The sequence below is a fragment of the Xiphias gladius genome, chromosome 24 (genome assembly GCF_016859285.1).
Source record: "Xiphias gladius isolate SHS-SW01 ecotype Sanya breed wild chromosome 24, ASM1685928v1, whole genome shotgun sequence".
In the NCBI taxonomy this organism is placed as follows: Eukaryota; Metazoa; Chordata; class Actinopteri; order Istiophoriformes; family Xiphiidae; genus Xiphias; species Xiphias gladius.
The window spans coordinates 12,326,120-12,352,531 of NC_053423.1; the positions used below are offsets into that span (position 1 = coordinate 12,326,120).

Consider the following 26,412-nt stretch of genomic DNA (forward strand, 5'->3'; position numbering starts at 1 on the left):
CAGTGGAGGAATAAAATAGAGATTTTTATTTCAATTGACACCCCCTGTACAGCCGTTTTTGTAAGTGGAACGGCGGACGTCACTTAAATTGAAGTAGAAATATCACAGAATATACTGAAATTTTTGCACGACATTCGTGATACTTCCAGTAAAAAAAGTGACATAGTTGTGTGTCTCTGTAAATAGTGTCATTATCCCCGATTATACGGGGGACATTACGTGATTTTGTCGGGAGGTGGACTGTACACAATGTACCGGGGTCTCTACGGTAACGGGGTGCTTGGCAGCCATGGCAACGTGCTGCGCCACACCGTCAGCGAATGTGTGGCTGCTGGTCGCTCCGTTACACCTGCGGAATGTAGTAAGTGGACTGTGTGAAAAGGGGATCGTGTGGCCTTGATAACAAAAATACCCCGGTGGCTTTTTGGAAATGTGCCAGCGGTAACCCCGAGGCTGCAGACCGGAGAGAAATCCTGCGCCGGGGTGTGGGTGACGTAATGTGGATACAGTAGATTGTGTCTGCCCTTTTAAGAAAACCAATGGTAATGATATGGAAATGATGGGGATGATATAGGATAGGCTGCTAGACATACTTCTAGTGTCCACTCATACCAGATTAAGCAGCCTGAAGTGCATAAAGTATGCATAAAAAGTCATAGTCATATATTATTTTTAAAAGATGTATTTAGGTTTTTTTTTCTGTTCTCAGAAAATGATGCTAAAAACAATAATTATGAAGAACTAAACATTAATAATGACTATCAATTTAATACCATTAAAATGAACTAAACTTAAAAGGCGACAGTAAGCTCACTCTTAAGCACTGCAGGCATAAAATAAATCGCTCTATCGGTATCATAGTACTATTTTTGTAACGTTGGCCTGTCTTTCTATAAAGTGCATCACGTTATTTTGACAAATCAAATCCTCATCGTACAATATCAGCTCACCAGAGTGCATCATTTGTACAATCTACTAAACTAATCTGGCACAAATGTAATTCTTTGCCTCATAATCCCAATATTAATGTAATGTAATCAAAACAAGGGAATGAAAGCACTCAATTTATTAAACACGAAGTCACTCTCAGTGAGACAAATGTGTGTCAACAGATGACAACAGAAGTCATATTTAATGTAGAAAGTGTAATTTTATTATTTCAAACTTTACCTTACACCCGATAAAGTCTTCATCTCATACCTGTCCCCCTCCTTCCCTCTCCCTGTCTCCCATGCCAGCTAAAAAAATGACTCAGAGCATGTCGCCATGCACGTTCATGCTCTCCTTTATCACCATGCTCCAGTGAGTCAGTGAATGAGCTGCGGGGGTGTATGTAGTTAGTGAGCAAGATGACGGCTGCAGATGGGTTAAAAGAGGGCAGCATGAGGACATCCGAAAAGAGAGAACAAGAGAAACAGGTATGAAGAAAAAACTCTGATGTGTACCCCTCTCCCCCAGTCCCACCCACCCCCTAATGCAACCCCCCCTTTTCTAAATGGAACCAACAAAACAATCATTGGCTGGTTATTTACATGCACAGTATCCCCACTGCTCCCCCCCTACCCTACCCTCCCCAGACATACTAATGCCTGATCCCAAAGCCATCTGCATCCCTACTCCTTATTTTTCTTATTGTGAACAAATCCAAATGAAAAGACAAAAATCAGCAATGAAGTGATCCTACAAATGAATTTAGTCCGTGTAGCTAAAGCCTGATATACCTTTTGTCATTAAGCTCTATTGTTGTCTAAAACTATTAAACACGTCAGTGAGCCACACTGTTACACTGGGTGACATCTTCTTTCATTACAATGGAGTCGGGCGTTGTAGTTCATTTTGAGAAGATCCCATGTACACCGTATTGCTGCTGTAAATACTCAGTAGAGGACCACATCCGCAGCTGCAAATAATCCCCAACAAATGCACGATTTACTGGTGTTTGAGTGGAATTGCTTGCAACTACAGTGCCCAGATGTTTTAGGAAATTATGTAGCCTTTAAAAAAAAAAATTAAAGTATATTTCTGTGACTTTTTTTTTTTTTAAGATTTACATCTCCAGGAACGAATGGATTTGGGGCTGAGAGACACAACAAAGCTGCGAAAGTTGGAAAGTATTGAGAGACGGACAAAAAGTATTGTTGGTTTTGTTTTTTTTCATGGGATATTTTTTATAATAATAAAAATACATAAAATAGTACCAGCCTGATCTTTGAAGTAGTTCAGCCTTTCCACTCCTGCTTTATTACCTCACCAGGCCTGAGATGTAATGTAAAAAGCTTGACGTCTGCGAAGACTCTCAGTCATCCAGGTCATGGTTATCCAAGAAGAGTTTAATCGAGGGCAACTACCAAGTCCAGTTGCCCTCGATTCATCTCTCCTTGGGTAAATAGCTTGAATTTCAACAGTGATTTTAATGGCACGGGAAGAAGGAAAGATGGCTTTGGGAACGGGAATCATAAGACTGCTCTAGTTTGACATCACCACATTCTAAAACGACAACAGGTACGAGCCGTGCCTCTTTTTATTATGTGACCCCACCCACAACCCCAACCCCAAGCGCACGCACGCACACACACACACCACACACACACCCACACACGCACACACGCACACAAGCACCCCAAACAACAAAATTCACAATGGCACTAAGTGGTATGAGTCCAGGGTGCAACCACAAAGCACCAGCTAGTCCTGTGGAGTAACACAGTCACACACACACTTCGGGCGCGCACGCACGCACACGCACACACACACACACACACACACACACATACAAACACACACTTGTGGGAGTGTTGAGAGCTGGCAGTTTAGTGTAGTGTGTCCTTGGTGATTTGACAGAGGTGTTCCCACTTCTTATTCTCCATATCTCCCCTCCCCTGCCTCCTGCTTCTCCTTCATCTTATCACACCACCTGGCATGCTGGTTCTTCCCTGAGCTCTGTACATTCTAATCAGGGCTGTATTTCTCGTTCTCAGACACAAGCACACATGCACACACGCACAGACGTCTCTCCCTCTGGGTGGGGTTAAGTCCATTCCTCGGGTAAACTGTGACACACAGAGTGAGTGTAATCAGGGCGACCGTCGCTTTCCATCCACAGTGACGCTGTCAGGGTTTGGCCTGAAGGGGGCGCTACCAACAATTAACCAGCCCTGGGATGCAGAGGGGAAGAGATCAAGGGGGATTTATATTGTCAGACATCAATGTTACAGTTTACTGCACTTTGATATAACTGCATGAAAGGGGCACTCCACCGATTTTACACATAAAGTTCAGTATACTCTGCTGTACTACTGAGCCTGTAAAAACAGTTTGTAATATCTTCTGTGGCTCTTGAAGGAGCTTTATAACGTTAAGCAGAAAAGCTGTGTTACAAAGAGCGGGTGTGGGATTCAAATGAAGTGAGCATTTATGTAAATGTAGGTCCAAGCCTTTCTGGAGCTTGACCCAAACTAGCGACTAAAAGTCAGGATATTTTCATCTATCAATTTTGACTTTTTTTAAATTTTTTTATGATCTGTCTCTTATGAGTCCCCCGGCTTTATGGAAGTGCAATACTAAGATCAAAAAGAAGGAAAAAAAAAAATCTGGAGAAAGATATATTTGTAACTCACGTGTAAAGAGGCTGCAGTTGCAGATGAGAGGACTTCTGAGGAGGCTGGTAACCATAAGAGTCAAAGCCACCAATGAAATCAACTTCAAAAGGAGAGAGAAAGAGAAGGGATGACATCATTCCACTGTCCCTTAAATGAAGTGTTGTATTTTAAGATCAGATTCTATTTTGACATGGAAATCTATTAAGGCATCAGGTGGTATCATAATGCTTTAAGTATACCTTTATAATACTGTAAACCCTGTGTGACATCAGAATCTACAGAGATGGACCAATAAATCATTTTTTCCTCTGCCTCTTTGTCATTGATACATTGTTGTAATCCAAGTATTAATTAGTTAGACAGGTAAATCAACCAGGCTGAAGTATTTGCCATTATTAGTTAATTGCAGCTTTAAGGGTTTCTGGTGTATATTGCGACCCATGAGTAGCAAGAAATGTGTTGTGATTACGTAGTTTGTCCATCAGACAACACTGATAAAGTTTATTTTTCAGATGTAAAATGTCGCTCTCTGTACATACGTTGGTCACAGTTCTTTAAAATACTAAATCTAAGGGATGCTTGTCAAAATGTTTGTCTATGTTATTTTTCATGTAAAAAAATATTTATAGGTCAGCAGCCGGAGGGATAGGTCAATATATTACTATCAGATATTTTAACTCTCAAATATCAATACCAACATAGGTCTCAAAAATCCAGTGTCAGTCAGGATATATTATTTATGTATCAATAAAAAGTAAAGATATTGCATCTCATTGGTATTTCATCATTACCACTATGTTATGACATGCATATAATCCTGACACAGTAATGCCCTTGCTTTTAGAGGAAATCAAACTTATTTTGTCATATTGTGAGTACAGGGGCTTTATTTCCTCTGCTGAGTGAGAGTAAAACGCCCACGAGAGGCACATGAGGAGAAGAGCCATTCAGACACACAGATGGCACGCCCAAGCCGACAGACAATCACTAGCCAGCAGACAGAAGGACACTCTGAAGGTGGGAATATTCCGGCAGACATCTCTAATACTGCCCACAGATGGAGCGCTAAAATCACCCAGAGGGAATCCTCTGCAGTGATTTCACTCAGCGTGAGTCAGTCAGGGGAAAACAATGAGTTAACACCAGGCACATCAAAAGCCATAGATCGCTAACACAAAAGCCCTCTCCACAGTACGACAAAAGTAGACCTTATTGGCTGAACAAGGCGCTAGAAGAGGATCAGCGAGCTTTTAGGAGAAGACAAAAGCACTCACAGCTGTCCTCGTCATCCTGGAAGACTTTGCTCACGTAGCAGGCGTATACAAAGCCAAAGAGCTGTTAGAAAGGAGATGGTCAGAAATTAGATGACTGTTGTTGTACAGGCCCTGTCACTGTTGACTTAAGAGTGTCTGGCCGTTTTAGCAGAAAGTTGAGGATCAGCAAAATAAAATGCATATTAATGTTTTTTTTTTACAGTGAAAGTTTTAGTTGGGTGCTTGTGTGTGTGATGCTTTGATAAAGCCAAATGTATGTACAAGAAACTGTTGGAGTATATTTAGAGGAGTGTGTGTGTCGTGATACGTACAGCCAACAGGATCTGAATGGCTGAACTCAACACCTCGATGTACTGGTAGTCAAGGAGACACCCGGAGACAGTGATGACATGGTGGTCATCAGGGGCCATGCGGGAGTCTAGCACTGGCGTTACCAGGCAACCAGGACCGTGCTCCATCCACCACGAACGATGGAGGGATGTGTTGAACGTCATGAGAAAGTCCCTGTCCTGTGACACACACACATACATACACACGTTCATAAAAGTAGGGCAACAATTAACGATTATTCTCATTGCTGATTCCTCCGTGGATTAAGTTTTCAAATCATCTATTAATTTTTTATTCTACAAAATGCCAGAAAATATTGAAAAATGCTCGTTACAAGTTCCCAGATTCCAAGGTGATGTCAGGTTACAATGATATAAACAGATAGAAGCAACAAATTCTCACATTTGAAAAGCTGGAAAAACCGAATGTGGGACAATTTTGCATGACCCATGACTTCCAGGGGGTCGGGACCCCACCAAGTGGTTGCTATGTAAATCTGAGGGATTCACTCAAAACAGCAGTTTTATTGAATTAGTCAATAATTTTACATCTTTAGGCCTCTAAAAAGTTTTCATCTTATATAATTGGAGAAGGAAAAATCACTCTTAGCGTAAAGTGCATGTAGCTGTGTGCAGACTGTGACAAGAAGTTGCAAATTAAGGCTAACAACTAACTTTTCATTGTCAGTTAATCTACTCGTGATTTTTCCCAATAAATCATTTGGTCTAAAAAATGTTCCGAAAATAGTGAATAATGTCCATCACAGCTTCCCAGAGTCCAAGATGACCTCTACAAATGTCTGGTTTTGTCCAACCAAAAGTCCAAAACCCAAAGTTATTAAGTTAAGTATTATAGAAGCTTGAGAAAAACAGAAAATATTCTATTTTTCACAACCGGAAGGGAGGATGTAATCAGAGAATGTTTGTTTTTTTGTTTTAAAAATTTCTTGAATGATAAAATTTATTATAGAAACAGTTGCTGATTAACTTCATGTTGATCACCTAATTGATTAATTGATTACTTGTTTCAACTCTATTGTAAATATATATAGTGTTTTTGTAAGAGGTGGCTAGCCAAAAAAGTTGGGAACCAGTGACTTTAACAATTACCAAAGTCGTTGGCAATTCATTTTCTGTCAACCAAGCAATTAATAATTCCAGCACTAATGAAGAGAGTGTTTTCTAATTTAGAGCAAATATCCATGTCATAAAGGCATCACACACAACTGCGAGTACAAAAACGCAGAACTTACCTGAGACAGGTTTCCAACCTCCAGGTAGAAACAGATGATGAAGGAGTTCCAACCCACCCAAAGGACCAGCCATACTGCATACTGCCAAACAGGTAAAGAGATCAGTGTCTGTATGAAAGTAAGACACACAGGCTCATGCTTTATCAATTCAAAGGCAAGAGGAGCTGTGACAGGGATATACTCACAAAGATGAGGTATCTGAAGCGAAACTGCACGGTGCCGAACATGCCCAGGATGACGGCCATAATGTGCAGGAAGTTGGCCAGGATGGGAGCCCACTGGTAACCCAGAAAATCGAACACCTGCCTTTGCAGGGCTGCCACCTAGGGGACAGGGACAGGGGGGGGTCACTTAAACACACACACGTTAGGGGAATATCCAAATACAGCACATACAAACACTCTCAAATGAGGATATATGCAAATACACCACACATACAAACACAACACACACAAGAAATCACTCACACACACACAGACAATGACAGGGACACACATACACAGGTCTGCCGCAGTTGTTTCCATGGTAACTGCCTGGAGCACCAGCCAGTCCAGTGACTGTAAAAGAGGAGCACCCCCTAAAAGCTCCCCCAAACTAATGAGAATCTATGGGCTGAATCCCCCTTCTACACAACAACTCATCAGCCCGGCAAACAATAGCCTTGACAATCCGCCCTCACACTGCTGCCATCCATGCCTGCATCACGCTCACTACAAGAACAGATGATACTGTCTCCTATTACACACTTATTACATTTTAGAGGAATAGTCTCAAGCTATTTGTGGGCACAAGGAACAGCTAACTTTAACTTCAGAATGCAGACCAGATGGTGAACAGGGCCTCCTTGCCCCTCCTGGGCTTAAAATTCATATGATCTTGGCTGTCACCCCTCTCCCTACAGATACGCAGACCACCCTGACACCAAAGCGCCCCCCTGCCCTGCTTCCTCTGCTTCAAAGACACACACACACACACGCACGCACGCACTCGCCTGTAATGTGGCATGGCACCCCAGCAGCTGCGGCTCAGAGCTTCTTTAGTGTGACTGTACAGAAGGGCTGGACAAAAATGTCTGATTATAATGTGCGGGTCTGTAGCACGCTGCTCTAATTATATCTTCATGGTGAGCGAGGCTGCTTTGGCCCCTCGCGTAGGCACGCACACGCACACACACACACACACACACACACACACACACACACACACGCACACAAACATACACATACATGTATACACACTCACCAACTGCAGTGAGCATATCACTAGCAGCGTGCATCTGCCGTCGCACTTCCCCATCTTGGAGGGCTCAGGACGCGGCTTGGAGCCGCGGAGGCTCCGGGGGAATGACGGGTCCCCGGTCAGATCCAGACTGCCTGGCCGTCTCAGCTCACACCATTCCCGGCTGAATAGACCTGCCCAAGGCCGCCGCCTCCTCCCGCAACGCTGGTCTGGCGCCTCCACTCAGAGCGAGTGACCCATCTTGGCCGCTGGTTTCGTCGGTAAATAACAGTTTCAGGAAGGAGAGAGGAGAGGTGAGGAGGGGGGGTCCACTTCACGCCGGGCCGCTGCGGTCCGACCACCACCGACAACCGAATCACCTCGGCCACACCTTCCGGAGAGGGGACACACAAAGGCACAAAGAGAGACGGAAAGCTGTCATAATCTGCCCCTGGCTACCACAGAAATGAGCATCATATGATACCGGATCACACGGGGGCGGCGGGGAGGAGGGGACCGACCCCGCAGCGCTACTACGGCTAACGTTTGGCTAAGTGAGAGCCACTACGGACACAAAGCAGCCCGTTGTGACTCACGGTTTTCTAGGAGCGGAAGAGTCCATTACCCACCCCCCACCCCCCACCCATGTCGTCCCGATCTTCTCCTCCTCGAGCTGTTCGGGGAAAGAAGTCAAGTTAGCGGGCAGATCTGCTCACCGGTACCAAGGTCTGGGCTCCTTCGCTCCGTCTAGCAGCGTCTTTTGTCAACAATCGGTGCCGGGGCGGGCTCAGGAGGAGCCGGGGGGGGGGGGTGGGGGGTTGGAGAGGGAGAGAGAGAGAGAGAGAGAGAGAGAGACTGGGGGGGTGGGGGCTCTCAGTCACCGCGACCCCCTCGAGGAGGAGCTGCATGGATTCTGCAGACCCGCGTGCGTGCGCGTGTCAGAGCGGCAGCCCCGCGAGGCGTTCGAAAGCAGCACAAAAGAAACGGGGGGCCCGCGGTGGTGGAGGAGTTTCAGACAGCCCAAAAAAATAATAAAGCCCGTCAACGCCTCCCACCACCACCACCACCACCGGAGATCGGTTACACACCGACGAGGGCGAGAGAGCGCTGGCCCGCGGTGCCGCTCGTCTCGCCAGCCCGCAGTCATCCGGGGCGGAAAGAGCACAATTAAGAGCCATGTTTAATCGCAGCTACTTCCCACGAGCGGCGCGACAGCAGCGAAGCCCCGTGAGCGTCCCACCAGCGAAGTCAGCTCGCGCTGATGAGAGGGCAGATAATGACCGCAGAGGCGGTTATCGCAAGGCCATATGACAATCAGTGGAAAATAAAACCATTTAACCTTATACCCAGTTTGCTACAACAAAGCCGACATTCACCTTACAAAAACAAGTGTTTAAAATGATTAAATAGTTTAAGCTGTCTCATCTGACATTGTACCCTTTAGGGTTTTTTTTTAACGGACCCCATCTTGCTTTTCTCCTGTACCGTTGATTAATTTATGACTGCACTCTAACTACATTATATATCGATTTTGATTTGTTGTATTCAATTTGAACTCATTTCACTTTCTTTTTGTTTGTTTTAAATGGTCTAGTGCGCTGCTGCACTTTACGCAAGCCACCTTCAATTGCCTCCTTGTTTGAAAATGTGTCAGACAAACTTTCTTTGACCTGCTACAGTTCAAACCTCAAAAATATCCTACTGGAGTTTATGCGGTTAATCCACGTTCAATCTGCAGTTAGATTTAAAAAAAAAAAACGGAATTTCTGCAGTCACATGCCAGTAACTCTATATAGTACTAAAAAAAAAACTGACTTCATTCATATATCACTACACAGACCAATTCAACTCAACTCTGCCTGCACTTAAAGAGGCAATACCGAGATGGAGAAAAAAAATATAAAACTGTTTTTTTTTTTTTTTAAAGGAATACAGGTATGATCAGTAAAAAATAATAATATTAGCCATTCTTAATAATGCCCCCCCCTTTTAAGTGTTAAATTATCAGTTGAGTTTATCTTTTTAGTGTGAGAGGAAATTCATTGTGGAACTAGATAGATAAAGAGATCAATAAAAACAATCAATGAGACAATACAATATTAATAATAGGTAAAACTATACTCTATTGAGAATTGTAAAAGAACTGCAAAAAAGAAAAAAGGAAAGAAGGATAAGATAAATTATGCCGTGGGGAACCTGGAGGCAGGTTATGCTGTATTTGAATTAAGTGCATTTATTGCACTTAGAATAAATCAAAATTTCAATTCTCTTCACCTAATTTTCTTCCAGAAGCCCTTTTCTCTGAGCTGAGAGAGGATGTCAAATTCCTGAAGGAGAGAATATATCCATATTGAATAAAATGGATTTTGCTTTCTTTGATTTGTTGGCTAAACATGTTACAAAAGGCGACGGCTGCTCACAAGTCATTTTAGATCCCGCCTTGACAATTTTTGTTCAATTGGTATCTGTTTCACACATTTAAATTCCTATACCAACAAATAACTCAGGGGGTCAGAGGAGAATGCGACAGATCTGTAAAATAAACACTCTAAACTTCATGTATTTTCCATAGAAAATACAGTCTCTTGTCCCATCTCACATATTGCCTCAGTTTTCAAATCAAAGTTTAACTTCTTGTCAGTATTAATGTGTTAATCTGTAAGAAGTTCTCCATAAATTCCTCCAACAATGGATTTTTCTAATCTAAGTGTACATCCTGTTCATAAACACTAACTCTCAAAGTAACGGGGTAGGCGGCACAATGCTTTTCTTAGAAAATAGTAGTCGATGAATTATATTTTTAAAAAAAATAAAAAAAAAAAAAATCTTGGCATAACTAAATCACAGTGTTCAACTGTTTTCTTATTTTTACTCAGCTTTGGTGGATAAAACCAGCATGTAAAACTACTATGAACCCTGGACAGCATCATGATGACAAAAGAATCTGACAAACTTTTTACAGAATACTCAAGTTTATTAAAAAAAAAAAAAAAAAAAAAAAAAAATCAAACCCAAATCAGAATAAAAAAACATGTCATTGTGTAGAGGTGACAGGAAAAAAAAAAAATCAAACCCAAATCAGAATAAAAAAACGTGTCATTGTAGAGGTTGTTGTGACTGAGCATAATAAACTTTAAAACACACATCCTGAGGTTGTTCTGAGACAAGCTGCAGCACATGAAATTACAGACTCCTAACCCACTGTCTATCACCGCCCATCCACTTCTAAGGTGGGACGCTCACTTGAAGGGGACACACACACACACACACACACACACACACACACACACACACACACACACACACACACACACACACACACACACACACACACACACACACACACACACACACACACACACACACACACACACACAGACACACACACACACCCTACTGAATTTCTCCGATGTAGAGCCGTTTATCACTGGAGCCAGACAGCACTGTGTGGAGAGGAAAAGAGGATTAAACCCATATTGTTAGTTATTTGTTTTTTATCTAAGCCTGAGGTGAGCTAACATCAAATGAAGTCTAACAGATAGAAAATAAGGCTCTGGGGTGACGACCACATGAACATGAAAAATGATCTTTTCTCCAGTTTGTCCTTCAAGTTAAAAAAAAACAACAACAATGAAACAAAAAACTAACCCGTTCCTCAAGTCTCACCATATCTCTGTTCCATTCTAACATTCATTCTAACATGTATTACAGCAGGTAATCTGAGACCAAAGCAGTTGTTTGACTCACCTATAGGCTCCTCTGGGTGGAAGACCACTTCATTGACAGAGCCAGCGTGGCCCGGCAGCTTGTACAGAATTCTACGTGATGTGGTGTCCCAAATATACACAAATCTATAACAACAGATAAAGTCAGTAACAAGAGTGACTCCTGAGACGTGAAACAGAGTGATTATTGTATTTATTTTCTTTTTGTTTTAAATTATGCTGCTGTGGTTTCAGATAGAAAATGTGAGAGCCAATGTAAAACCAGAACCTAAATGGGTTTTGTTTTTTTTTTTCCCCCAGAAATAACAAAACCTCATTTAAAATCCAACCCTGGAACCAAACCTTACTGGGATGATTTTTTTTTTAAAAACTTTTTCTTCTTCTTCTGTTAAAACAATCACCGTTTATTTAATATTTATGTTTTGAGCTGTATTTAATGAAAACCATTTCTCGAAAGCCTTAAACCACCGTGGGTTTAAAGTCCATGGGCAGGTCGAATGGCCACCAACAGTTCAGATGTGACTGTAATAACAGCAGGACAGAGAGGGCCAAAGAGTGTAGACGTTTGAGAAATGACATTAGCAGAGGGCATTTGTGGATATTATGGGCATGGACAAAACTGAGGTACGATGAAGTTGTCAGTAAGTGCGATTCTGTACTGGTAAGTTTTCATGGGAACTGTCCTTTTTTGTATGTTAATATATTGATAATTGTTTAACAAATGACGGTTAATCAATTCACTGTTATTTTTGTTGCCAGAATTGTTCTATATGTTGCGGGTTCTTTTGCTACTTTTATGTTTTAGTGAGCCAAAGATAATTTTACCCTCTGCTGGACAATTAAGTTGCATTTTATTCTATTCTATCCTAAGATACAGCAAGTCGTGTAGTAGATCCTCGTTTATCTTAAAATATGGATCTTAAAGCCCCGGAACAAGTTTCACTTTTTCAGGAAGAGTGATGAAAGAAGTGCTGAATGAGAAACTAGAAGGTAGTGGGACCTGAGGGCTAGCTTGGGTGTGACGTCAGGACTTTGGCCCTCTAGAGTCGCTGTGACAAGAAGAATTCCCCCGGACCTGATATAATAGTGTATACCTTGTCCTCTAGTGTGTTTGTGTGTGTTTGTTTTCTTCTCACCTGTCAGCTGAGCCTGCAGCTATCTTACTGCCATCAGTAGACCAGGAGCACCTCAGCAAATTCTGAACGACGGGAACAGATGTTAGAAACTGCATTAGCAAAATGACACGACCATTCTACATGTGAGCTACTATTACCATAATAAGATGAAAGATTAGATTTTTCTTTTTACTATTAGAAAGGACACCAGAGGCTGATGGGAGAGGCTGGAGAGGATAAAAGACACTGTCATGCAACTGTGGCCCACAGCAGATGTAAACTCTGCCAGCAGCTCTGCAGCTGTTAGTCATTTATGTAAAAAGTTATAAACTGTATCAGTTCACAGGATAAAAGTACCAAGTGTTGTTTATTAAATACCCGAGAGTGAAATGTTTTAACGCCTTTTTAGGAAAAAGGGGAATTTTAGGTCTCTCTCAATGAGAAAAAAACTACTCTGGATTGTGAAAATAATTTGCTCCTTGCCATATTTTCTCAAATTTATAAAATCTGTTACTCTGGGCGTCTTCAACAGTGGAAAGTACTACTGTATCAATCCCCATACAAACTTGCTGCATGTGCCCTAGATCCCAAAGAGGGCTGGGAAGTTATTAATGCTACCTTTTCAAAGTTGTGAACATTGCCCTGGAAAATCTTCACACATCTCTCCTTTGGCGCAAATGGTCGAACATCCCAAATACGCACTAAACAGAGACACAGACAAAAGTCAAATGAAAGATCCAGCGATAAAAAAAAAAAAAAAAGGACTGTTACGGCCTGAGGAAAAGGCATTTCTTATACGCTTGCTCTACCTGTGTTGTCCATGGAGTTTGAGAGGAGGTATGATCCCTCTGAGCTCAGTGCAAGTCCAGTTACTGAGTCACCATGGCCATGCATATTGTAAATCAGCTTGTTCTGCCTCAGGTCCCACACCTGCACAACACAAACAACAGCTCCTGACAGGGTTTTTACAAAAGGGAATATACAGGCCTCTACGTGCAGAGCAAAGAGTGGGCTCGAGCTGATATGTCATCGGTAGATACATAACCATAAACAGAGGACAAAAACCAGTTGTCATAATTGTGGCTAGAAGCAGAGGGGAAAAAGAAATAAAGAAACTGATCTTCTTAAAACACATGAACACACTACAACATGACACGTCAACTACAAATAATCACAAATGAGCCTGCAGCAGGGTTTGTAACCAAAAGTAGGCTACAGTGTGGCACAAAAACACCAATGTGATTCTTGATCATCACAAAAGATCCAAGAGCAAAACAAAAGCAGCAGTGAATTCCCTTTTTTATGGGTTTAGCAGAACCCGAAGGAGGCGGTTTCACAGCTCAAATGACAATAACCCAAGTGCTGTATTGACATAAGTCTACAGATATAAAGGCAGCAGCTTTTTAATGACCTATTTTTCACAAGATACACAGAATACTAACTGACCCAATTCATCCGCTTCACCAGATGTTTGAGTTTAGCTTCAGGGGCAGAATACTGCAACACAAGATCAAAACTAAAAGATTTGAGTGATCCTTTGTTTCTGTTGCTATCACAGAATTTGATATCCATCCTTGCAAACTGTAATGAAATCTACAAGCACTGTTGTTTGTCACTGTCTAATATGTCTTGAAAAGTAAGAAAGTAACTTTTTAAAAAATGTATTTTTATGCTCGTAATTTTGGTATTTTGTGGATTAGAGAAGGGGTATTTTTTTGTTTAATGAGGGTGGGTAGCAGGGAGAGAGAACATACAGGACACGGCACCTAACAACATCGATGTACAACTTCTTTTGGTATTACTCCTTTTATGGTTTGTCTCTGTTGTTTTGCTTTTTAACGGCTATTTTTTTATACAAAATGTTTTTATAAAACATATCTATTTTGCTCCTTTGACCAAATAAATGTCCTTCTTTGGATAATAAAGCTAAATTAGATCTGATTGGATTATGGTTCCCAGTAAGTAGCTACATCCATAATGCCAAATATTCACAATCTATGCACCCAAATCATACATGGTCAAGCTATGTATGTTAATGCTATTCACTCCCAGTAACTATTTAATCTTTAAGAATGTGACAGTATTTTGCACAAGACTATGAAAACATCCTCACATAAAATCCTTATATAATATCCTTACATAATTGTTCTTTACATACGATATATAAACATAAGATAGTAGTATGATATAGATGTGCTATGTGAGTATTATGTAACATTATGCAATTATGAGTTTATCCATGCTAGGAATTCATTCTATAGAATATGGAGGAATGTGATCTTTTATATTATGAGCTTATATGTTTTATAATGTTTTTGTATTGGTTTCATATTATTACTACTTATTATATTCCTGTATGTTCAAGTATTATGTGGTATGTGTTAATGTGTTCTCTCTAGCATGGGGATATTTCCATGGGTCTGATTGCTTCCAGATATTGGCTATAAATCTGTCATGGGTTACTATCAGCTACTTCTCTTCAATGGTATAAAACCGGAGATTCACTGTTGTTCGGGGGGATTTCCACAGACGCTTGTGTAAGTCATCATTCCACTATATTGTACCAAATATATCTTTAAATTCATTTGCTACAGTGTTTTGCGTGTTTATTAAAGTTGACATTCATGCAATTTCCATAACAAGAGTAAAATACTCTTTTGATAGGCTGCATAATAAAGACCCCAGTGTCACAGGCTAAGGTCAGATCAGAGTTCCCACTCAATTCTACCAATCAAAATCCGTGACTTTTACTTCATAGGTCTGAAGCTTTCCAGGATCATTATTTCTAATTCAAGCTGGGAGATAAACAGAAAAATCTGAGATACCAACTATAGGAGTAAATGACTGACCTCACTTTACTCACACTGATGTATGTGTATGATGTAGGGTAAAAGTTTTACTCATGTTCTTCAAAAAATATTGCCAAGAGGTTATCATCGTCAACTTATTATTGGAAATGAACTTGTATTTGTTTTTTAGTGAGTATAATACATACAACATTCACAGTATGTATTTGTGTTACAATGAGAAGCTAATTTGGATTTCTCATAATAATTTTTGTAATCATTTTGAATAAACGTGTCTTTCCAGAACGTATTAAGTTCTGTGTCGTTTCCAGGTTCTCTGCAGACACTGAAACCCAGTACCTTGATGTCATTATCGATGCCTCCTGACAGGATCTGATCACTTGTGTCGTTGAAGGTGACGGCCAGCACCTGATAGGTGTTCTGGAAAGTGTGGATCGCCCCCTTCTTACGAATGTCCCATAGCTACCGTGGAGACAAACGCATACACAGAAAGACATTAACAAAGGCACTATCAGACCATGACCACATAACAATTTCCCAAATTTGAGATCCAACTAAATACTAAATGTCATTCAATCTCTAAACAGCCTCATCACTTAATTTATTCACAAAAATTGGCAGCTGGAAATCTCACCTTGACCGTCCCATCGTCGCTGCCGGTGCAGACAAGCTGGGGCCCTCGGCGGGCCGGGTAGCAGGTGTTCACAAAGGAGGTGTGGCCCTTCAGACGCTTGATCCTCTCGCCCGTTTCACTGTCCCACACACCTACAGTCTTGTCTGTGCTGGCTGAAAACAGCACGCTGAAATGCACAGCAAGAAAACACAGTTGGTTAATCCTTTCTAGACACATTAATCAGCCCCATGGATTAAACAATCAATTAAGAAGCACGAGTTTGACATGTCTTTTGCCACTTATGTCAACCAGCTAGTAAACTTTAACAAGTGGGAAATGTGTGTTGTTCTTCACTGATTACAGACACTAGATTTAACTGTCACTTTTGCTTGGTACTTTGGTGTAGTGATGGAGAGCTGATAATGATACACGATACAAAAAAGCTGCCAAGGGACAATCTGTCATTGAAAAGGTTCCAAGGATTGTGTGTTATTAATCATTTAATTGCTATATATATATATATATATATAGAAACAATTGACTTCAGGTTAGCTACATTTATATATATATAAAACAACTGACTTCGAGTTAGTGCTATTCATTTTATTAACATGGCTAATTATTTTGACTGGAGTTTTGTCCAGATTATACCCTATGCCGTTTTACTTCATCGTTGACCGTTCATACCTGCCATCTGTGTTGTAGTGCAGCTCCATCACTGCTCCACTGTGGCCCTTTAGAGTGGCATAATTTTCACAATCTCCGTACACATTCCACAGCACTACAGCAAAGAAACATGGCATACAGCAATTTATTCACAGTAACTGGGAGTATGAAAAAGTTTTTACAATGATGTGTGAACGGTAGGGGTTTTCGGCTGTTTGGAGCAGTTTAATTGTTAATAACCTACATATGAGCCTGTCAAATCCTGAGGAGGCCAGCGTGGCTCCATTGGGATGAAATTTGCAGCAGTAGACCTCGCCCTCGTGGCCAGACATCAGCATGATGGGAGCCTGCAGGCTGGAGCTTCGTGGGGGGCCCTGCATGAGACACATCAGGGGTCAAATATAGCGCCTGTAACGAAGCGATTAGTCGGCCGACAGAAAATTAATCAGGAATTATTTTGATGATTAATCATTAAAGTCATTTTTAAAGCAAAAATCACTAGTTCCAGTTTCTGAATTCTCAACTGTTGCCGCCTTTCTTTATCATTTGTGATAGTAAACTGAATATCATTGGGTTTTGGAGTGTTGGTCAGACAAATGAAGCAACTTCAAGACATCACTTTTGGCTTTAGGAAACTGTGATGTGTATTTTTCACTTCATGCTGCCACTTTGACATTAAAAATACAATTCTTTGGCATTTTATAGAGAAAATTATTCTTTGATAAATCGAGAAAAATAAGTAGCAGATTAATCGACAACAACAGTAATCGTAATTTGCAGCCCTAATGTGAAGTCTCCTGTACATGATGAAGCCACGGCATCTGAATTGGCCATAAAACTGAATCAAAGACTCTAAAACAGTTCAACAAAACTGAACATTAGAGCCTCCACGAAGGTGGGATTAATTGCAAGTATTGTATTAGACTGCATCAGCCTTAGCAAGGTGTGCCTAATAAACTGGCAACTGAGTGTACGAAGCAGTAACAACATGACCCTGCTGCGGCATCCCTGGTGTTTCACCAAACGTATTATGTCAGTTTAAGAACCAGTTGATGTTCATCATAGTGGACTGCAAAATACATTTTCAAGTATCGCACAAGTCACCGTGGGAGAAATCTGAAAAAGCGTCAAATACAATTTCCATGATAGTCATTAAAATCAGGAGATTCGGTGCATACGCCAGTCGCAGCTGAGCGCGGCTGAAAGTGGATTAAACACAGTATTTGCCGCTTTTCAATTCATGTTATGTTCTTTTCCTGCTTATCGGTACAGCTGGCAGCCTCATCCCGTCAAAACACGTAAAAACACCTTTCTAGTCTAGCTCGTGCACTTCAGAAGAAGTTGTGCGGTTAATAATGACGGTGTATTTTTTTTTTTTTTTTTTTTTTTTTTGGTCGCAGGTTTTTTCCAGTAGTTTTCTAGTCACGAAAGCTTATTCTCTCCGTACCATCGCCACGAGTTGCTGAGACTGAGCCGCCGCCACCAGCTCCGTCCGAGGCCGCTTCACGGCGGCAGGAACCACCGCCATGTCCGCCACTCTCTTCTTAGGTTCAATCATCCCGGGTTAGAGGACAAGAAACGGCGAAAAACGTTGAATTTCAAAGCTTTAATTTACAAAAAATGAACGAACGTCTTCCATAGAGGGACGACCAGCGGAGTAACACCAACGAAGAACAGAGAGGAAATACTTCCGCCGGCTACGAGGCTTGTGATTGGTTGCTTTGCTCGTACCGCCTGTGATGATTGGTTGCTTTGCCTGTTGGCAGCCTGACTTGCACCGGAAAGGAAACCGAATTAGCTCTGCTAACACAAAAGGTAGTAATGTTTTAATTTTAATATTTTCTCCTGAATTGGATACAATCTATCCTTTTGCAAAATGGGATTTATACTTCATGTGCAGACTGATTATGCTGTTTATGTGTTTTTATTTGATTCAACAGGTTTAGCTTGGTAGAAGACAACACTTTAATCTAGCTAACATTAGCCTCACTGCTGCTGTTCACACTCAGTCACTCTGATACAGTAGATTTAAAGTTTGTCTACTACAGTTTTTTATTCTGTCTAAGAGCTTCTGCAGCTCATATAAAAATCAAGTCGAGGGAACCAGCTATATTTGACCAGCATTCAGCAGCATCTGAGCAGGGAAAACACTGTAGAGGAGTGGAGTGATAAAAAGATTTTGGTGTTAAAAGTGATTCTAATGCAGAAAATTCCGAGGGATATTATTTCAGTATAATATGCCTTAATTTAAACTAATCTTCAGGTTGTTGAAGTCCCTCTAAAATCGCCAGGAGGTCACTATATCCACCCCTTTTTATCTTTTATTTAAACAAATGCACATGCATGCACAACAAAAACAAACGCCACACAGCCTATGTGAGATGGATAAATACATTTAATTTTTGTTAAACAGTTTGTAGATTTTAAAGGTGACTTTATGAGGACTTTATAACCAAGCACAATGTCCCTAATATACAACTTGATTTCCAGACCATGTTTAATGCCATTTTTCCTGGTATGATTCAGCTTCTAAGAAGTCAAATTTAAAATTTATCTTTTTTTATCCCAATAGTTTATAAGATCAGTGAAAGTGGAAGAAATGATCTTTTTAATCTCAAAATGCAACAACAAATACATATGTAGACTTTTACAACATAAGAGTATTCAGTATATCAAATAGATAATGTAATTTAAACAAGGGTAAAGAGGTTTCTTGTAAACTTGTTCATAGACTATGCTCTGTTAATGCATACATTGTACAGATATTTAAAGTTAAATTGATGTTATATGTTCTTTTTTCTGTAATTCTTGCCACAGTTCACTCAATCACATCCTTTGTAAGTGCTGTTATATTAGAGATTTTTGGTAGACAAAAAGAAGCATTATTCCTTAAATGTCAGTCTCAAAAGGGTAATTTTCTTCCATTTTAAGATACTACAAGTAATTAAATATGTATCATTATCAGTCTTCTAGATCCACTTATTGATATCTGTGGTCTGCCTCCAGTGAGACAATGTGTGACAGAGATGGTCTAGCACCAGAGCCTGCTGGACTGGACGGTCTGCCGCCACTGTACAGCATTTCCAAGGGAGAGGTGGTCTCTGTGCAAACCTATGGAGCGTTTGTTCGCCTGCCAGGATACAAAAAGGAAGGTGGGTGGAAGTTCATGTATCTGAATAGAACTTTACTGCATTTACAGACAAATATTTAATTATTAAGAGAGAAAAAGTCACAGACAAATACTGAATTAATCCCAATAATAATGAGAAAGAGTGCAGTGAAAGAAGTCATAAAAACCCTACAAGATACAAAAGAGTAAGTAGCAAAAGCACAAGGCGTAACACAGTAAGAATTAGAAACCCTTATTAGGACAATATTAAAGAGCTTGCAATGGGTGATAACAGTTAAATCTGTAACAGTGAAAATTATAAGAAAACATTAGAACGAGAAACATGCAGTGGCAGAGCAATGCTTGGTCAGCACCTGCATCAACTGCCAAGTAAAATCACTGCAGAGACAAAAGCAATGCAGAGTGAGTGCAGAGGAAGCAGGGTCCTGGTTCCCAAAGTGTAGTAGATGGTGTCCAAGTGAGTCGGTGTGACGTGTGAAGTGACGTCTCAGCCAGAGTTGGGAGAAGAGTCTGCAAGCACCTAAGCTACATGATGCTACTAGAGTACGATTTTAGCATCTCCATAGAATTCCCTTTCTGATTGCAAGAAGATGTTGGATGACAGTTTTTGTTTTGTTTTGTTTTGTGTTTGAGGGGCAGTTAGGTAGCCAGCATCCTGCAATTTGAGAGTATGACACAACATATAACAGATGATGAAGAAGAGTAAATGTTACAGTGCAAGACCATGTTTTTAATATGTTGCCTTATTATTTACATGTTAGCACAATCAATGTCACAAATTTTTTTTTTTAGTCACTATGACTTCCTAGTAAAACAGATCCAAGGTAATGTGCATGTAGAGAAGGAAAGATTAGGAAGGGTTTGGGGTGGGGAAGGTTTGCTGAGAAGAGAAACAGATCTATGGAGTAGGATTTTTTTCAAACCTATATTTACACTAGGGTTACATTTTTCTTTTAACCAGACGATTTATTGTGGCACAATTGACCTGACCTGCATGTCAAACTGAACACCAGCTGCTCATTTTCACCACTGGAGGGCAAACTGAGCAAAGTTGACTGGGATAAATTCAGCGCTTGCACCTTGGTGCTCAAATGTTGAGAAACAGTTTCTATCTTCATCATACCACATAACCAACAAAAATGTTTGAAATGTATGAAATTACTTACTAACACCTGATTTGAATTTGGATTCTGTGACAAGAGTCAGGTTCAGGACATTTCAGATTTGAAGAATAAACTTATCAATACTGTCTTGGGAATAAAAACTATAGAATACTGAGGCTGTCTCAAAACTCATCTTTGGCCTTTCTGTACTGCAATTTCTTGTAATTTATCGGCAGATATATACGCCCATACCAATATATCTGCAATTTGATCGGGCTCTAATTTCTTCGTCAGTAATCGAAAGATTTATTGGAAATAAATGTCTGTGTTTAACATCTAAACTCCTTTCCCCTTGCGCACACAGGCCTGGTACATGTGAGTGAGATGTCAGCCTCACGGGTTGAGAATGCATCAGAGATTGTCGATGTGGGTGAACAGGTGTGGATTAAAGTCATTGGGAGAGAGGTAACATACACACACACACACACACACACACACACACACACACACACACACACACACACACACACACACAGTACTGTATTTAAATCCCAATGTCAGCAAGGTGACTGAACCTTTGCCCCTTATTTGTCAGATTCGGGATGACAAGGTGAAGTTGTCCTTCTCAATGAAAGCTGTCAATCAGGGAACAGGGCAGGACTTGGACCCCAACAATGTCATGGCAGAGTAAGGGCTTACAGTTTTATTGTGTGTGTGTGTGTGTGTGTGTGTGTGTGTGTCGGAGCATGTACAGGTGTGTGTTACTGTCACCTGTGTGTGATTGTAGGCAGGATGCGAGGCGACGTAAGCAGTTTAGAGACCAAACTGGCAACAGGATCACACTGGAGGCTGTGCTCAACACAACGTGTTCAAAGTGCGGCTGCAAGGGTACAACAACAACATGTACAATACAACTGTGATAACTTAAAAGAACAAAACACTGCTTTGGTTTGCCACAACTTTCTACGAAGAAATTAGCTTGAATTCACTTAAAAGTTATGCAGCTATTTCAATAATTGAATACTTTTTTCAGGTCACTTTACAAAGGATTGTTTCAGTGCTCCGGGCTTGCAGTACGCTCTTTTGCCTGAGGAGGACGATGACGAGCCACAGCAGCAACAGCAGCAGACCTCCACAGTTGCACCACAGCAAGACTCAGACAAAAAAAAGAAGAAAAAGAAGGTGAATGTGTGACAGTTAACCTCCAGCGCAGCTCTCATTTCCTTTTTTATTCCAGCTCTGCTCAACATTTCTTTTTGTGTCCTTAGGCTGTTGAGTCATCTGATGCAACAACCCACGCATCTTCCGTATGACAATACCTGTGTGTGGTTGCTTGCACTGACAGATACTAGACAGTTTCATTGGAACTGCCAGAAGTGTTGTTTGAAAGAATAAAGTGTATTTTAGTGCTATTCTAATGAAAAATAATTGTTTAGTTTCAAGGTATTGAAACTGCTGCCTGCTTTTTTTCATCATCATCGTCCAGGTTCCCTTTATTGCCACACGGAAGAATTTTTCTTCTTGTATTTTTATCTTGCAGGAGAAAAAAATGAAGAAGAAGAAGAAGAGGGAGAGGAAGGAGTCAGAGACGGACAGCAGCAGCAGCAGCAATGGTAGCGAATGCAAATCCAAGCGGAGGCGCCACAGCCACACTCATGACAGAGAGGACAAAAAGAAGAAGAAACACAAGAAACATAAATCTCATAAACACAGATGAGGCAGCGACATTCACACAGACACACATGCACAGTCACGCTGCAGCTATCACACAAAAAGGGGAATTGGGTAGCAACTGACAGAGTGACAACCTTCCAGTTATGTCTCTTTAAATAATCTCTCCACCGACAGCTTATTATAGAAACCTTCCACAATTTAAGTTGAGGAGATATATGCTTGTTGACCTCCTATAAAGTTTTGCAAACAAAAAAAATCAGAAGACAAGCCCCACTTATCCTAAAGAACCTTCTGGCTATTCCAACAGAGGGAGGAGTTTATACAACGTATGAAACCAGATAAGTGTAAGCAATATGGCAGCAAGTGGCTATCTCTCTTGACTCCAGATATTGTTCACAGCTATCCGGTTTCTAATGCTCTGGGAAATCCATTAAGCAGACATGAGGCGGTAAAGCCGACTCTTAGGGAGGGTCTGACATAAATAACCTTGAAATAATACACACAGAGAGAGCCGTACACACACACACACAGACACACAGACACACACACACACACACACACACAGGAAGAGGTAAATACACAAACAGGAAATGTAATGTAGCAAAAGCGAACATGGCAGGAACCTCATGCTATGGTGATATCCCTAGTTTGTCCGCTGATTATTGTGCATCTCTGTGTACATCCATGTGTGTTTGTGTATCTTTCCTCCAGGGAACTGCTCACATACACCCCTCTTCCTGTATGTCAACTGTTAACTCCATTAAAGGTGTTTTTATTTGTAAAGGTAAAAAAAAATGCCTCTTGATGTCTTTGTTCTCGGACCTTGAACTCATAATGTTACTGTTAAAGTCAGTCCCTGGGGAAACAAAAAACACAAACATCAGAAATTCTCAGGTTGGGTCTGGTCCACCCTGGGGTCAATTTAAGTTAATGTTTTAAAGTGAGGTAAGGCATCTAAGAGCTGGATCGAGTGATTTACACAACAGAGATCTCGAGTTGGGGCATGTCACAGGAAGAAAAAATTTGCACAAAAACAGTAACCTTTTTTTTTTTTTTTAAAGATGACCCCTTGTCAATGTAAGACAAGATAAGGCGACATTAGGGAATCAACATTGTTTATTTTTTTTTGCTTTATTGACCTCGTTTCCATGCTTTTTTAAGTAGGATTGTGGAGTGATAGATTGTTTCCAGCTGCAGTGGTTTGACACGGCTCCAGTGAGTGCGCTCCCCTGGTAATGACTCCAGTTTATTGGTCAGTCTCTCTCCTTTTCATTTTCTTACACTCTCCTTTCTCTTGTTTGCACCAGACAGATGTACAAGACTAATTTAGTATGGCAGGTTAAACATTTAGCGTGATCCAGAGCTCAACACGCAACCAAAATTTTGAGCTTGTGTTCCATTATTGCACGTAACTTCAATACAATGATAACAATCAGCCATCAGAAAAAGTGAAACAGTGATATCCTCCTATTTGTTCAACTTTTATTACAATGTTTGAGTTGACCTTGAGTGGTCTGAAGGTTTTTTTTCCCTGTACAGGATATCCTTGAAATTAGTAACATTTCTGCTTCCATTAGGGAATAATTCACTTTTCTTTGTATGTTGTGTCGGAAGGATTTGGGGAAAAAAATTAAAAAAACAATTACATAGCAGGGAATTATCATTTGGAATCGAAGGAAACCAGTGACAACTTTGCTTTCTCCAAACTGTCTTTTTTATTTAATGTTCTGGAGAGAGTCATTTCATCTCAACTTATACCTTTTATGAGCAATAATAGTGTTTATAACAGTTTCTTGTCTGGTTTCAGAGCACTTCATAGTACTGAGACAGCACTTGTTAAGGTTACTAATCACCTATTGCAATTTTAGTTTTTTTAGAATTTAAGTGCCGCCTTTGATACGGTTGATCATTGCATCCTCCTTCATCGCTTAGAGACTTGGGTAAGAATCAAGGGCAAGTGTCTTAGTTTACTAAGTTCATATCTTTCCAGTAGAATTTTTTATCTAATCATGGGTAACTCCACCACTGCTCAGCTGATATGTGGTGTCGCCTCAGGGCTCTGTTCTTGATCCTCTTCTGTTTTCCATATACATGCTGCCTCTTTGCCAGCTTATTCACAGTCACACTGTATTTTATAATTTTTTATGCTGACAGCAATCAGTTATACATGCTGTTAAAACCCACAGATCCCAGCAGCCGAGCTGATCGCACAACTTCCCTCTCTGATATTAAATCCTGGATGTCCCAAAAATTCTGAGGTCACTCTTTTTGGTCCCCTTAATTCCATGAGTTCTGTTGGTGCTTATCTTGGCGGTGTCTCAAATAATATTTAACAGGCCGCTAGGAATTAAGGGGTGATATTTGATACATGTTATTCATGTTATATTCATGTTATTCAGTGTTGTTTTTTTCAGCTCAAGAGAATTTCTAAAATTAAGTCATTTTTATCAACTGATGATTTACAGAAAGTTGTTCATGCCTTTATCTTTTCGACTTGACTATTGCAGTACACTTTACTTGTGTATCAGCCAGGGCTCCCTCATCCGTCTACAGTTGGTGCAAAATGCTGCTGCTCGACTCATTACCGGGACAAAGGGACATGATTACATCCCCCCTGTGCTGGCCTCCCTACATTGGCTCCATGTTAGATTTCGAATTGATTTTAAAATCTTATTGCTCACATTTATGCCCATAAATGGCCTAGCACTTAAGTAGCTCTCTGAATTACTGACCTTGTATGTGCCCCTCAATCATTGAGATCTGCAGATGGAGCGCTGCTGATTACTCCCAGGTCACGGTTTGTGAGAAAGGGTGACCAGGCTTTCGCTATTAGAGCCCCCACACTATGGAACTCTCTGCCTCCTGAACTCTGAAGCTTCTTTTAAATCTCTTCTTAAAACTTTTCTCTTCGTAAGAGCCTTTTGAAATGTTTGAACAGTTTTTTATTTATATTGTTTTATTTCTATTTATTTGATCTTACTCATTTTTTGTATTTAATTCCTCTGTGCTCATGTTTCTTCTTTGTGTTTGAAAGCTCTGTAAAAAGCTTGTATGTGGACTTTGAGCAAAATGCAAAAAATATGATGAGATTACAAAATGTGATGCATGTCATATCTATGCATAAAACTACCCCAAACTATATGAAGTAGTTCAAATTAGCCTCACCTCGACCAGCTACAACAGAAAAGTGCTACTTATTCAGCCAACCATTAGTTGTTACAAGCACTAAAACGTGATGTAACAGCAGCACGAGTAGAGCTGAGTCATAAAGTCAGTAAACCGACTCGGTAACGTCAGGTATAGCCTGCAGCAATATGTATTTAAACTTTACTAATGTTTGCTAACATTAACCACCATAGGCTCCTGGTCATATCAGAACAAGTAAGGCTGTAGCAGCAAAACACCCGAATATATTCAATTGTTTAAGGTTGTGTTTTATTGCTTATAAATGTAGCCTTTTATTTGTAAGAGGAAGAGTGTATAATTTCTTCCTTCGAAATGTATATAATGTCACTAAGAATTTTTTTCTTATTGTTTTTCCTGTTTTGTTTTTTTTTTAATCAAACTTCTTTCCAAGGTTAAGTATGAACTTTCAATCTCGGTTTTTTAACTAGATTTGCCTGTTGGATGGTTTTGCTCTGTAATTGCATTGATATGGAAGAGTCGGCTTAAACTTTACATACAGTATATTTGTCCATAATTAATTTTTATTTGTGCAAATACTTGTTTGTATCTTCAGAATGAATAGGATGTTTATTGTTTTTTGCACCTTTCTGCATGTAATTAGTAAATGTGTACAAGAGAACTGGCATGATGAGTGTGAATATTTGTATCGCTTTTCATTTTCACGGTTGTTCCCAACCTTTTATTGCCAAACATACCATTCGTAATGTATGTCTGGGGTAT

The 26,412-nt window shown here is 40.5% G+C and overlaps 3 protein-coding genes across 6 annotated transcripts; 1 reads left to right on the plus strand and 2 right to left on the minus strand.

Annotated features, from left to right (window-relative positions):
* Positions 1 to 1,548: 1,548 nt before the first annotated feature.
* Positions 1,549 to 8,459, minus strand: nkain1 (sodium/potassium transporting ATPase interacting 1). 2 transcript variants are annotated; one of them, XM_040122774.1, is made up of 8 exons: positions 8,390 to 8,459; positions 7,698 to 8,064; positions 6,641 to 6,778; positions 6,456 to 6,536; positions 5,185 to 5,382; positions 4,874 to 4,934; positions 3,618 to 3,699; positions 1,549 to 3,155 (listed from the first exon to the last, which is right to left on the minus strand). In XM_040122774.1, exons 2-8 carry the CDS (start codon positions 7,749 to 7,751, stop codon positions 3,146 to 3,148), a joined length of 624 nt encoding a protein of 207 aa, XP_039978708.1. In that variant the 5' UTR covers positions 7,752 to 8,064; positions 8,390 to 8,459; the 3' UTR covers positions 1,549 to 3,145. The 2 variants fall into 2 exon arrangements, with proteins under 2 accessions (XP_039978708.1, XP_039978709.1); XM_040122775.1 differs by lacking the exon at positions 8,390 to 8,459 and having other exon boundaries at positions 7,698 to 8,273.
* A 2,286-nt stretch (positions 8,460 to 10,745) lies between these two features.
* snrnp40 (small nuclear ribonucleoprotein 40 (U5)) lies at positions 10,746 to 18,180 on the minus strand. The gene is made up of 10 exons (XM_040121124.1): positions 18,047 to 18,180; positions 16,844 to 16,973; positions 16,621 to 16,714; positions 15,955 to 16,120; positions 15,660 to 15,782; positions 13,323 to 13,443; positions 13,132 to 13,214; positions 12,535 to 12,596; positions 11,421 to 11,524; positions 10,746 to 11,116 (listed from the first exon to the last, which is right to left on the minus strand). Exons 1-10 carry the CDS (start codon positions 18,155 to 18,157, stop codon positions 11,067 to 11,069), a joined length of 1,044 nt encoding a protein of 347 aa, XP_039977058.1. The 5' UTR covers positions 18,158 to 18,180; the 3' UTR covers positions 10,746 to 11,066.
* A 121-nt stretch (positions 18,181 to 18,301) lies between these two features.
* On the plus strand, positions 18,302 to 23,474 carry zcchc17 (zinc finger, CCHC domain containing 17). 3 transcript variants are annotated; one of them, XM_040121126.1, is made up of 7 exons: positions 18,302 to 18,414; positions 19,565 to 19,751; positions 21,197 to 21,297; positions 21,428 to 21,519; positions 21,620 to 21,720; positions 21,866 to 22,014; positions 22,373 to 23,474. In XM_040121126.1, the coding sequence occupies exons 2-7, from the start codon at positions 19,613 to 19,615 to the stop codon at positions 22,547 to 22,549; spliced, it is 759 nt and encodes a 252-aa protein (XP_039977060.1). In that variant the 5' UTR covers positions 18,302 to 18,414; positions 19,565 to 19,612; the 3' UTR covers positions 22,550 to 23,474. The 3 variants fall into 3 exon arrangements, with proteins under 3 accessions (XP_039977060.1, XP_039977059.1, XP_039977061.1); XM_040121125.1 differs by having other exon boundaries at positions 19,606 to 19,751; positions 22,373 to 23,472; XM_040121127.1 differs by lacking the exon at positions 22,373 to 23,474 and adding an exon at positions 22,101 to 22,259 and having other exon boundaries at positions 19,606 to 19,751.
* The last annotated feature ends 2,938 nt before the right edge of the window (positions 23,475 to 26,412 follow it).